General features: G+C 36.9%; 1 protein-coding gene across 3 annotated transcripts in view; it reads left to right on the plus strand.

The window, feature by feature from the left end:
• The window catches only part of CDH18 (cadherin 18), a 156,187-nt gene that overhangs the window by 111,570 nt on the left and 31,722 nt on the right, over window positions 1-12,895 (plus strand). For all 3 annotated transcript variants that reach the window (XM_030444866.1, XM_008498041.1, XM_030444868.1), the window contains exon 6: window positions 2,040-2,293. In XM_030444866.1, coding sequence (XP_030300726.1) covers window positions 2,040-2,293 — 254 coding nt within the window. The remainder of the gene's footprint in view (window positions 1-2,039; window positions 2,294-12,895) is intronic.

The following is a 12,895-nucleotide window of genomic DNA, read 5'->3' on the forward strand; positions in this document are numbered from 1 at the left end:
GTTCAATGCAATAATAAATATGAACCTGTATATCTTTCTTTATAAATTGTCTGAAGCCAGAAATTTGTAACCCAGTAAGTAACAGAGGTGTCTGTTATCCAGAAATGCTGCTTTTGCACAGCAGGGAACACATTTTTAAAATTGCAGCCTGAAACTTGAAATTTGTTCTGTGTCTACATGGTCTAGCATATTTTTGTGAAACAACTGGCCACTCTGCATGATTTATTTCCTCTTGGGCTTACTTTCCCAGAAACTTGCCTAACTTAATGAAAGTGTAGACCAATACTAAGAAGGCTTCAAAAATTTCAGAAGGGATTCTTCTTGATATTTCTGTGTTCAAACAGCTTCAATCACATGTGCCTCATGTGGTAGCTCTGTCAGGTTTTTCCCCCATTGGCCTTGTCATCATTTCAGTCACTCCCTGCAGCAGTATAGTACAGTTCTGGACCTGGGGTTTATTTTATACTCTACCTGCAAAGTGGGCATATGCTAAGATTGTAGAAGAGTTAGGAAGAGACTGACAGTTCTTCATTTATATATTTATATTTCTCTGCAAAATCAAGAAAAAGGTAATTACCCAGACCAGGAAAAGGAGTAAATTAGTTTCACAGCACAGCAAATAATACTGTGAAACAGTATTGCTATTGCTATGAGTTTTGAGATCAGTTTCTTAATATGTTTAGTACATCTAGAGTAACTGGTATTTTTAATAGCCATTTCAGTAATTAGAACTAACAGACTATATGTGGAATAAATAACTTCTTACATGAAATTCTCAATGGGCTTTCTATGAAAAGTAGTCAGTTACTTTAGTGACACTGAAGAAACCCATTCAAAATAGTTGTGGTTGCATAAACATGCCCTTTGATTAAAAAAAAAATAAATGCTTAATTCTATATCTGCTAATAGAATTTCATTAGCTGTGAACTTCTAACTTTAATATCCTATTATTCCCCTCTAGAACGTAGCTATATCATTGGAAGAGCTGATAATTGACTTTTTCAACTCTACCATGTATCTTGCATAAGACACTGTAACAGCATGCTAATATAGGGTTGAAATAAATACATCAAATCAGTAAAATTGCTTTACAGTAATCTGAAAACCAGCTTAACTCGGGATATGAAAATTTCACATGTGTAAATATCAAGCTAGAAATGAGACTTCTGAGAAATAAATTATCCATGCTGTGTGATATATGGATCTAACCCTCAGCTTCTTTCTTCCTAGTAGAGAGGTAGGAATCGGATGATTTAAATAACAGGGAAATATTCATGTGGCACTGGTTCTTCTGTTGAATGGTACAAACAAGGATGTCCCTTCTATTGGGTCTTATTGGAACAGGACTTGCAGAAAGCACATCCCCCAGCTGCAGACTTTCTTCCTAATTTATGACAGCAGAATCCATGTGCAGGACAGCAGTGCATGGTGAGACTGAGGCTGAAGAATTGTCTCTCATTATTGCTGGTGACAAATTTAAAAGAAAATGTTCTAGAATATAGGAATGATTTCTGGTTCAGAAAGCAAAGCACACAAACGTGTTTAAGCTATTATTACACATTTAAATTTCTGCATCATACAATAACAAGATGCTTTCCCGCAAGGATCTAGAATTCATGCCCCAGAGAATTTTAGTGAAACTATCACTGTTTATTAAACGTGTAATTAAGGATACAAAGTTAATTTGGGATACATCAGTCTCTACCTTTTTCAGTATTTAGCATTGACTGATAAAAATCAAAGGGTGATAAAATTCAGATAATTTATATTATCACAGAAGAATCTGACCCTCATTCTAAATCTTGAGTTTTTCCAAAACTGCTACCTTGTCCATAGTTCTGCTGTAGAGAAACCTGAATCCATCCTGCTTCACATACATCCCTCTATTTACAAGGTATGACAGTGGCTGCCAGTGTGCTTTTCCAGTAACATGAAGAAATGTGATTTAAGTTACAGAGAAAAATAACTAGATTACTAGCAGGCTAAAATGAAACACAGAATGGTATTGATAGATTTTTTTTGTTTGTTTCTGCCAACAGCCGCTCAACTATGAAAAAAAGAAGTCATACACACTTAACATCGAAGGAGCAAACACTCACCTTGATTTCCGCTTTTCGCACTTGGGACCATTCAAAGATGTAACAATGTTGAAGGTCATTGTTGGTGATGTAGATGAACCTCCACTCTTCACTATGCCTTCCTATGTCATGGAAGTTTATGAAAATGCAAAGATTGGGACTACTGTTGGTGCAGTAACAGCACAAGATCCTGACACTGCCAACAGTTTAGTGAGGTATAGTAAATCCAAATTATATTGGTCTGAATTCTGCTTGCTAAAGGCTTAATAAGATCTGTGATGTATGAAACTATGCCTTTTATTTTATTGCATCAATGGTAACATTGTTCAGAACAGTGTCATGACCTCCAATTGCCAGGTCTAGGTCAAAGCGCTGAGAAGCAAGCACTTGTAGCATCAGATACATGATTTGAAAACTAAATGAATCTGTAACATACCAGGAAGGAAAGATATTGGTATTCATTCTAGTTAAATTCCATCTTAAAGGAATATTTTTATTAAAAAAATAAATATTTCTGTGTAGCTGCTCTGGCAAGAATGCTTCATATAATAACAGAAGGTGATGGGAAATAGGTCATGGGCTGAAGTAAGACATTGAAATCAAGGTGGAAATATTCTCACTGCAAACTTGAAAAAACACTGATGCCAAAAATATTCATGTGGATATTAATGGGACTTCTTAGAAATTTAAGAGCATTCAGATTTAACCTTGAGCACTCTGAGCCCCCTGTATTGAGGCTAGGTCCACTGTCTAGCCAGGCTTTATCCAGTGCTGTGGATCTGACTGTGAATATCATTTGTGAACGTGCAGGCTTTCTGTGAAGATGTTGATCTTCAAAGACCGGGAATAACACACGGGTACACGTGACTCTAAAGAGGCACCAGGATGGTCACATATGCCCTCAGGTTCTCCTTGAGCCTCTTCCTGTGGGAGGATAAAGGCCACTCTGTGATTGGGCAACTTTAACCCTCCCAGATAAAGAAAGGAGAGAGAATAAGGGAGAGAGAGTTATGGGTTGGAAATTAACTACACAGCTTTAATGAAATGGTAACGATAAAGAAGAAAAAATGTATTGAATATTTTTTTGAATATACAGAAAAAAAATACCATGTTGCTCCACGCTTTCCCCCATTAATGCTTACATCACCACCAAGGCTGCAGGGCAGCCCTGGGGAAGTCCAGGTTGGAGTCCTTGAGTCAGCAGCAGTCAGGAGCTGGAGGCGGGAACACACAGATTCAGGTTGGCGTGGATCAGGACCACAGGCAGAGGAACGGACGGAATCCTCACAGGATGCCGAAGCAAACAGGTGAAGAAGGGGAAGCAGGAAGGGCTTTGACCCTCATGATCCCTCAAATTTATACTGAGTATGACGTGTATGGGATGTAATACTCTGGTCAATTTTCCCCATCTATCTTGTCCTTTCCTCCCCAAAGGAGGGCTGCAGGTGTGACCTCCTTATTCTTTTTCTCCTTCCGGAGGGCAAAATGTTCCTCAGAGCTGAGCAGTGTCCTTGGCTCTGCACACTGACTATAAACATCGAGTGTTATCAGTCCTAGAAGCACACACTGCCTGAGAAACTTGCTGCTAATTTCAGCAAGTGCAGCTACTTACAAGAGACTTATCTGAAAGCAAAAATACAAGAAAGAAAATCACCTTTATCCTGGCCCAAACCAGGACAAACCCATCTTCCCTAGCCTCACTTTGCACAGAAACACTGACACCATGCAGAAGGGCTTCGTGTTTTTTTCAAGAGCTGCAGCTTGGGAAGCTACAGGCGGGAAGTGGTGCACAACCTAAGTGGGGCAGGCAGGTTGGGCTGAGCTGTTTCTCCTCCGGAGGCAGGGTTATGCCCCATGCTCCACTGACAGCAACCAGTCAAGGTGGCTCACAGGAGACTGGTTTTTCTCAGTAGCATGCACAGAGTGCACTTCTGTGCTGATTTGCAAGAAACACCTCCACTGTTTGTCTGAAACCCTAAAGAGTCTGAAGTTAGTCTGAAGATAAAGAGATTGCATCTCTCCCTCATTTCCACACAATTCCAAGTTCATTAAAAATAAAAACAGGGGTTACAAAAATAAAAATAAAAAACATATCCCTTTGTTGTCCATCTGGTAAAAGAGATACAGTGCTGTCATTTGTTTACTGGTCAATTAAGAAACACTATTTTGGTAGCAGGAATGGTTTTTGTGACCAGATTTATGGTTATAGGAGTAGTTAAAGTAATTAACAATGCTGAAGGTAAATCTTTAAAAGTAAATTATTTGAGCTAAAATCCCTAAATAAACAACAATTTCTGTCAGTATGAGTAAAGAGGGGCAGAAGGCTTTTTTCTCCTTATTTCATCATTAAAATTTCATTACAGTGATTTCAGATTGTTCCTGAGCTGAGCAGTCTTCCGAGGGCACTGACCTCATGCCAATAATTGTACTAATGTGTTTTTTTTCCAATCCAATCAAAAAAACTTCTGTAATAACAAGTGTAGATATGAGAGGTTCCTTTTATTTAAACATTATCTGTTTGGCAATTTGGGCTGTTTTAAAAGATTTTTCTTTTTAAGTATTTTTTTTATTCAAATAGGTAGCAATGCATTTTGAGGGAAACAAAAAATTAGAAATAAAAATGGTTACAAATAAAACCTTTTTATTTAAATATGAAAAGCAAAAAATTCATATAAACAATATAAAAATATTAAAAATTCATAGTGCATTAATTTTAAAGATAAAATTTTGAGTGGTTTGAAAAACAGCTGTTTACTTAAAACTGGTGTTCTAAATCAATGGAAAACATCCCAAATTGTAATTAATTTGCAGGAATTACTGCATTATTGAAATTTTTATGAGAAACTAACCCCCCTTTGTTGTACAGTATCAGGTAGTTTGCTTCAGCATCAAAATCTTTTGTTGCTTGAAAAGATGAGGGTTAAGTCATAAAAACATCTGATGAGCAAGCATGTTTTTAAAGGTTTCTATACAGTATTAAAGAAAGCATGATCATTAAATATTCTCATTATTTTTATTTTACTATATTGCTCATTATAAATATCTCCATACTTCCTTAGAAGTAATATTTTTTTTCATCCTGAAACCATACACAGAAGATTTCCGTGGTGATGAGGGGTGGAAACAGCTTTTAATTGGCATCTTGCATATGTGCCTGGGGAATAGCTGCTGTATTACTCCCTCAGGGTTTCAGTAGTGCCTTTTGGAATGCTGAGATCTTCCTGTGGGTGATTCTTAGGTGATGGGTCTGTTTAGCCACAAAGCCTACTCCAGATGATCCTTGGACCTATCTGACTGCATCTAGTCTGTTGTCACTGGAGTCGTCATCAGAAAAATAATGTTGCTGCTGTTCCCCAAGCCTTCTTCAAGTTAATAATTGAGAAAAAGAGTAAATGACAATGATACTGTCTGAAACTCTGAGATAGTACTAAAAATAGTTGCATGGCATGGGCAAGTTCATTCATTAACTTGATCCAATTTGATACTGTCCTATTAGGAACTGGAAGTCTTTATCAACACTGAACACTGGTAAGAGTAGTTTTTGAGAACTCGTTCAAGCTAGTATAGAAACACTGTAACATCAGCTCTCTCCTTTTACTGCTGCTGGGCAGTCTTTGTCATGCAGTGGTACAGGATGCAAATCACTGTTCTGAGTACTAATGACAGGACCTCTGTCCCTTCTAGTAATTTGTTACTCCAACTTATTGTTAACTTAAGCTTTGCATTTCTAGGCAGGAATGGTTTTTGCCCAGCTATTTAACAGAAGACTCACGTCAAGCAGGGTTCTGATCAGCACACTGTGTGTGATGGTGGTGTCAAATGATAAGAAATATAAGCACCTTTTCTTTTCAGAGTGATGTCTCTCATGGCTTGGTTAAAAAGTAACCTTATATTTTGTAGGATCTTTGAAGCTTAATTATGTCTTATTATTTAATATATTGGGATTCAAATTATTTTTTTGTTGGAACCTAATCAGTCAGTAATCTACCTCATTATAATGAATTTTATTGTCTGGGACTGAGTTTTATTAGCTATAGGAAACTGAAGTAGTTATAGTGCCTTCCTGATGTCACTAGCAAATTAATTTCTTTCTTCATTGTGCTCTTGACACTACCGCTAAAAAACTATAAAACACAGAAAAAATTAATATGAAGCATAAAGGTTCACATGGTTGACTTTTAAATAAAATAATTACTTTATTTCTAGGAAGGGCAGAACCAACCAACAACAAAACAATAAAAGCAAAGTATCAAAGAAAAATAACCAAGGAAAGTAATTTTTTTCTTTTCTTTATTGTTTCTTTTTTCTTTTCCTTTATAAGACATGATGTATCACAATGGTTATCATACATGTATTTACTGATTAGTACAAAAATGTGCTTTTCAACACCATATCTGGTATCTAGAAGCTATAAGGAATTTAAAGTTGCCTTACCGTATTTTGATTTAAGTTGACAGCCTGGTCATAGACTATTTTTTGATGTAAAGTTTATATTTTCTGGAGGTGGAATAGAACCTGAGCTTTTCATTCAAACTCAGACACTTGAATTTTGGTCATAAAGTATCAGCATATTAATGCAGGAGAGAGTTGTGTGAGATCGATTCGGAGATTGAAAATACAAATGGTATTTTAAATACTTTTTTTTTCCTGTCCTTTGAAATCAGTATCAGTTCCTCCACAATTCTTCCCTACTGTCAGTAGGGAGAAGAGATAAGATTGAAGGCTGGAAAATGTAAAAGCCTCTAGTTTTATTCATTTGTCTTGTTCTTTGAATGTCATGTAAGTGGGATAAGGTTAGTTTCCTTTCTGCTCTCCTGTGCACAGGAAGCTTTATTAGCTGAACTTAGGACAGACTGATGAGATGAGTGCAATTGTGCAGATTGACCATTCCTCCCTCACATGCCTGATAAAGAAGCATCCCACACACCCTGCCAACCCTACACTTTGGCAGACATCTGTCCCTGACTCTGTTCAGACCCACAAAGCGTGACACTGTCATCAGCACTTTGTGATCAGCCTCTACAGAGACACATTAATATGTTCCCAGGGTATGTGAATGGCTCACAGTCACTTAGCAGAGAGGAGCTGTGTCCTCCTCTTCCATCTCATCTCCTTTATATTTTTGGTGCCTGTATTCCTCAAGTATTATTCTTGTCCTAGATTGTCAGTACATAAAAAAAGGAATTTTTTTGAATGGCTGGAGAGAGAGAGGAATTTATGTCCACTTTCTTCTCTGAGTCTCTGTCCTTACAGGGAGCAACTATTTAAAAACATCTCTTCATAGTGTTGAGGTGGCAGATATGTAGCTGATTTTTTTCCTTGAGGCCAAAATTATTTTTGATTCTTGTCAAGCTATTTGTCCAAGAACTCCCACTAACAAAAACGTCTGTTTCTCTGTGAAGGAACTGGTAAGCTATTCTGACAGCTGTTCTGTCTAGGAAGCATCCAGCTTGGGATGGTGGTCAAAATCTCACAGCAAATGGAGCCACCCCCATCCCTCACTTAGAGCTGTGAAAGAAAGAACTGACAGATCATCTTTATATGGTGACTCTGAGAGCCTGATTTTTAATGACAGAACATCATCTTTATGTTTCTATGATTTATACTGACTCCAGAATGCCTCTACTATTTCAAATTCTTTCAAATTCTTTCAGGAATCAGCCTTCATATCTGAATATCTCTGTAAAGCCAAGTAGCATCTTGGTTTTATTAGGTTTAGTCTTCAGTATGAAGAGAAAAAAAAATACGCAGGTGGAATACTCTTGTTTATCAGGTAAACCTTTTAAGAACAAAAAGTTCTCATGTAACACTGACTGCACTTTATGTCTTAGCAACACTAGAATCAGAATGTTAATCTCTGAATAAAAAGCAACTTTGAAATAACAGTTCTGCCATCAAAACATCTACTTGAAATGCATTTGGACAGTTGTAATCCTGTAAAGAGATTCATAAAGGCAGGAAAAGAAGAAAAAACCTTTATCTTACTTGGAGTTATGAATTATGCCTCTAAGGGTGTGGGCTGTTCTTAGCCTACATTTACTGGAAGAATTAGCTAAGAGGATCAGTAGTTAATGTGAGTGGACAGATACTGTCAGCCAGAAAGGATGGGTGTACAGAAATGGCTCATTTTCTTCAAATGAGCTTTATTCCTATTTTTCAGTGCCCAAGGTGAGCAGTGTGCTAGCAGTGCTTTGGGGATGGGAATGGGAACAGGATGCCAACTTCTGCATGAATACAACCCAGTAGTGACTGTCTCTCAGAGGTTTTGCTCCCCCACACCTCCCAAGATCTGACACCTCATATCTCCAGGACAAGAGAAGGAAGACTGTCCCTTCTGTTGAGCTGAGATTTCAGCATGAGAGGTGAGCCAGGAGTCCCATAAGGGAGACCTCAAGGTACTGCAAATCTGCTGATCCATGTCATCTGGCAGCCAGCATCAGAGCTAGATGGATTCCTGCAAGTACTCTAGGAGTAAAAGGTTTTTTCTCAAAGTTATACCATGCCTGTTCGATAAAAAAAGCAGAGGAATGCTAACAAAGATTACCTTCTCCAAGCTCTCTTCAAATTTATTTAATTTTCACAACTGGAAGAACAATTGAAGGGTGTAGTTCTTAGTAGTCATCTTCTGCTGAGAAGCTCTGGAACACCTAATGTCTCCATAATCTACCAGACACACTGTAGGGAGAAAACTGGTTACCTGCTGTTTTGGCAGCCAAGTTCTTACTCACACTTCACAACTGCTTTTCTCTTCTGGAGAAATTTATTTAAACTAGGGGGAAATAGATTGGCCCTGAAAGGGAGGCAGTATTGTGCAAGACAGTCATGGTAACAGAATGTTCCTTCACCACTTCATTTGGCTTCAAGAAGATTCTGCTTGTTCCCAGATTTCTGCTATTGTGAGGCAAAGAGAAGATGAAAAGAATGTGCCAGAGCTATGTCCCACCATGGACCATTTTTTTGCTGTTCTACTGTTGGCCAAATGCAGACGCTTGCAGTTGGTCAGTTCTCTCACTGTTCATCCTGATATACCTCCCTCACCTTTTGCAGTCATTGCTTACATTTTTTTTTTCCCCAAGGTATTTTTTTTTTAATAAGTCTCTATACTTTGAATCTGAGCATCTCTTTTTTCAAAAAAATTATTTGCTCAAATTTTTAACTAAATGCGTTTCCTTATAACGGCATTTGATTTCTAATTGATAAGTCTTTAGATGGCATGAGTAATCGGTTTGTCAGAGGTTTTTGTCCTCTTATACATGGGGCTTTTTAAGGGCTTTCTTGTAACAAGTTTTAAATGCTATTAGAAAACTGTATATTAGCCTATGTCTCAATGCAAAAACCAGAAGAAGTACTGTTAACTGTAAATCTACATATGGTTTAAACATGACATTAGAAGTTCATTAGTAATAGCAGGCTTGTTGCCAGGGTGAAAACTTCTAATAGTGTTCTTGTTTGCAGTTGGTGAATAGGATGATAAATAAAAGTAGAATAATTAAAGGATAAGCTAAAAACTTGATTAAAGAAAATTAAAAAGACAAATTAAAAACTCAAAACCATTCAAAACCTCAAACTTAAGGCTCTTCTTTAAACACAATAACTGGAAAGAGACATGGGTAACAGTCTATGCGACTTTTATGTCAAGTGACAAATTGGTGTTAATACTATTGTAAGAGTGAATAATTTAGGGGGAGGGGTGCTAAAAATGCTTATGGGTTGAAGCTTCAGAAGCCCTTCTAAATGGTTTGGAAGTCATTATTGTTCCTAAAGCACTTTAGGATATTTTACAACTTTCTCCATCTGCTGGCCTTGTCTGTGTTATTAAAGCCTGACTACTTTAACACTGAAACCTGAAATACGTGTCTAGAATGCTCTTTTGTGAAAGACCCATCTTGCATACATATATGCAATTCATGCAAATGCTTTTGATTTTCAATAAAAATGGTGGGAGTACCTGTTCCTACTGAACCGCTAAAAAACAGGAAGTGAGGAATGAAATCACAGCAGCCAGGGATTTGCCTTGGTCAGAAGCAGGAATAAGGACATGGATGGAAGCTGGGAATGCCCTTGCGTTGAATAACTTCACTTAATAAAAAGATGGCACATTACCTTTCCCAGTGCTATCAGGATTTAGTTTTGGTATTTAGTTTCCTTCAGATTCTCTTCAGATATTGTGAATAATAGGTTTCCTATATTCATGATCCTTTTAAATGTATCCTCTTTAATATTCGTTTCTGTTGCTGGTTTGACGTGAACAGTTTATGGAGAGCTGTTTATCTAGACAGATCTTGTTATTAAGTCTTGTTATTACCATGTGCCCTGCATCTCAGATGGTCTAATTTAATGGTTAAAAGAATGCTAATTCACTCAGCATTGCTGTGAGTCTGTCAACAAATATCTGCAATGAATTTTATGAATTCATTTTTAAATGAGTGTATTCTAAGAAGAAATAGTCAACAGAATTAAGGGGGAAATTCACTTTTGAGGTAATTCTTTGAAATTAAAAACTTGCTCGACAGCTCTTTGCAGTCTAAGAAAAGTATTGAAAAGCTTTTTCTCTGCAGAGGTGGAGAGAAGAGTAGGAGGGGAAATGTATGATTATTTTTGTTACCACTATTATCTATCTGAAAGTAAATTTTTTACCAGATCAAATTCAGAAGCCTAGGAAAAGCATTGTTAGCTCTGGAGTATGGTATATTTATGTATATACATGCTCTCTATTCTTAAAGGCTTAAAATGTTAAGCACTTTGTAAATCTAATGAAACTTGTTCTAAATGTTTCCTTAAATGTGACAAAAATGGCTTTACCAAGGGAGTTTCTAGCACAAAATATTTATAGAGCACCTGGAACAAATACTTTAGACTACCATTTCTAATTCTTCTACTCTGTGGGAATGCCTTCTGTAATTTTTTTTATTGAGACGTTCGTAAAAGATGGGAATTGCAGCAGTATAAGGGGTGACTTTAGATATAACATACAGATATATGAGGAAGAATATGGAGTAATAGAGGAGAAATGAGTACTGCCATAGTGGAAGAGCATAAGAAAAGGCCACTCTTATCTATTAATGACCCAGAAAAACTGTCAAACTATGAATATTTTGGTATGTCTGTAGCTATATGCAAACGTTCGCACATGAAGGTGAAGTGCTACTGTTGATAAATTAGAAATACTTTTAATTCTTAGATCCCCTCTCAGTCTTTTTGCCAGACTAAAAAGCCCCAGCCTTTTAGAGTGTGATTCCACTCTGTCTCCCAAGTTTTTGTGATAAGTGAAATGTAAGGCTAGACAGTGAGTAAAGCAGATATATCTCCACTGATACTGGCATGGTTTTTCAAAATACTGTGGAAGGAACAGGAAAGGAACAGGAAAAGAACCAAAAAAATACCTCCATGACAAACATATGAAGAAACTGAAAATCCTCATGAAAAACTGAAATGCCTCATGAAAGACTGTCATTTGCAGAGATTCTGGAAAAATCAGTTGTTCTGAAATTGAAAAGCAGATCCTGATTCCCAAATAGACAGCCTTGGTTATCCTGGAACAATACTGCAAAATGAAATCAGGACAGTAGGAGAGCTGTCTAGCTGCTTTTTGTCTGTTTACTTTGTAATGGGTCCTCAGATGATTCCAATATTCCTCAGAAGCAACATAAATTTTCTTGGATAGCTGTAACTTTTTTTTGGTTCTTTTCCTGTCAGCATCACTTGTTTTGAATTTTCATCTTATTTGAGACACACTGATTAAGTGATGTCCTCTGAAAAAAATATATCCTGTTTTAAATTATTAAAATGCCCCATGCCCTACATGATCAAGTTCTTGCTCATCTGCTGTCAGTATGGAGACACTTTGAGTCTGTTACCTGTTTGAAGCAGCTTCCGATCTTGTACATCGGAAGTGTCTTTATTGAGCCCTTCTGGATATTTTTAAATGAGGTATTCTCAGGTGTTGGTCATTAATGAACCACACATTGGTTTTGATTACAGCTCAGAAACATATATAATTCAGAAGCAACTTAAATCCTTCTTGCTGAGAACCATAAAATGGGTAAGAAGTGGGGTCTACTCTTTCACCATCAGCTCCCACAGTTGTATGGGAGCTGTTTCACTCTTCACAATGTTGAAAAGAAAGATTTTCTAACTTAGTTTTGGCTGCTTTGATTTCCAGTTTCTGATTAACAGTTCTTTAATTGCTGAAACTACTGGAAGCATAAATAGAAAATGCTGAATGCTAAGGCAGATGTAAAGTACTTCCTGAATATGGGAGAGGTAGATTCAGGTTCTCTTCAACATGGAAGATGTAACTTAAGTCATCAAGTCCCAGTTGTCTTTTCCACTGAGTTATCCTATCCTTTGACAAGTTTAGGTGACTCACACAAATTGCTGCCTTCTCTAGTGCTTTATTTACTTTGCTTTTTCACACATTATATCTTAATTTAATTTATAATTCAATTACATGTTCATCTACTTGCTTGTTTTTCCTTTCTAAAAATAGCCTAAATGAGTACATTGTGAGATAAATAAAACTGAGGGGCTTTGTTGGTCGATTTTTTATTGTTGTGTTGTTGGTGGTGGGGTTTTTTGTTTGTTTGATTGGGGGGTTTCTTGTTTTTTGGGTTTTGGTTTGGGGTGGTTTTTTTGGCAGCCTTTATATGCATGACTGGGTTTTATTAGCTGGCAATTACAATTCTGTTGCTGTAGAAATAAGAGCAATTGGATAGGACAAATAAATTATTTCTACCTATATATAGTTTCCATTTATTAAAAACTTCACAGAATGAAAGCAGGGCTGGCAAACTATCAGGAAAGGCAATTATGTTACA

Source organism: Calypte anna, chromosome 2 (genome assembly GCF_003957555.1).
Source record: "Calypte anna isolate BGI_N300 chromosome 2, bCalAnn1_v1.p, whole genome shotgun sequence".
NCBI lineage: Eukaryota > Metazoa > Chordata > Aves > Apodiformes > Trochilidae > Calypte > Calypte anna.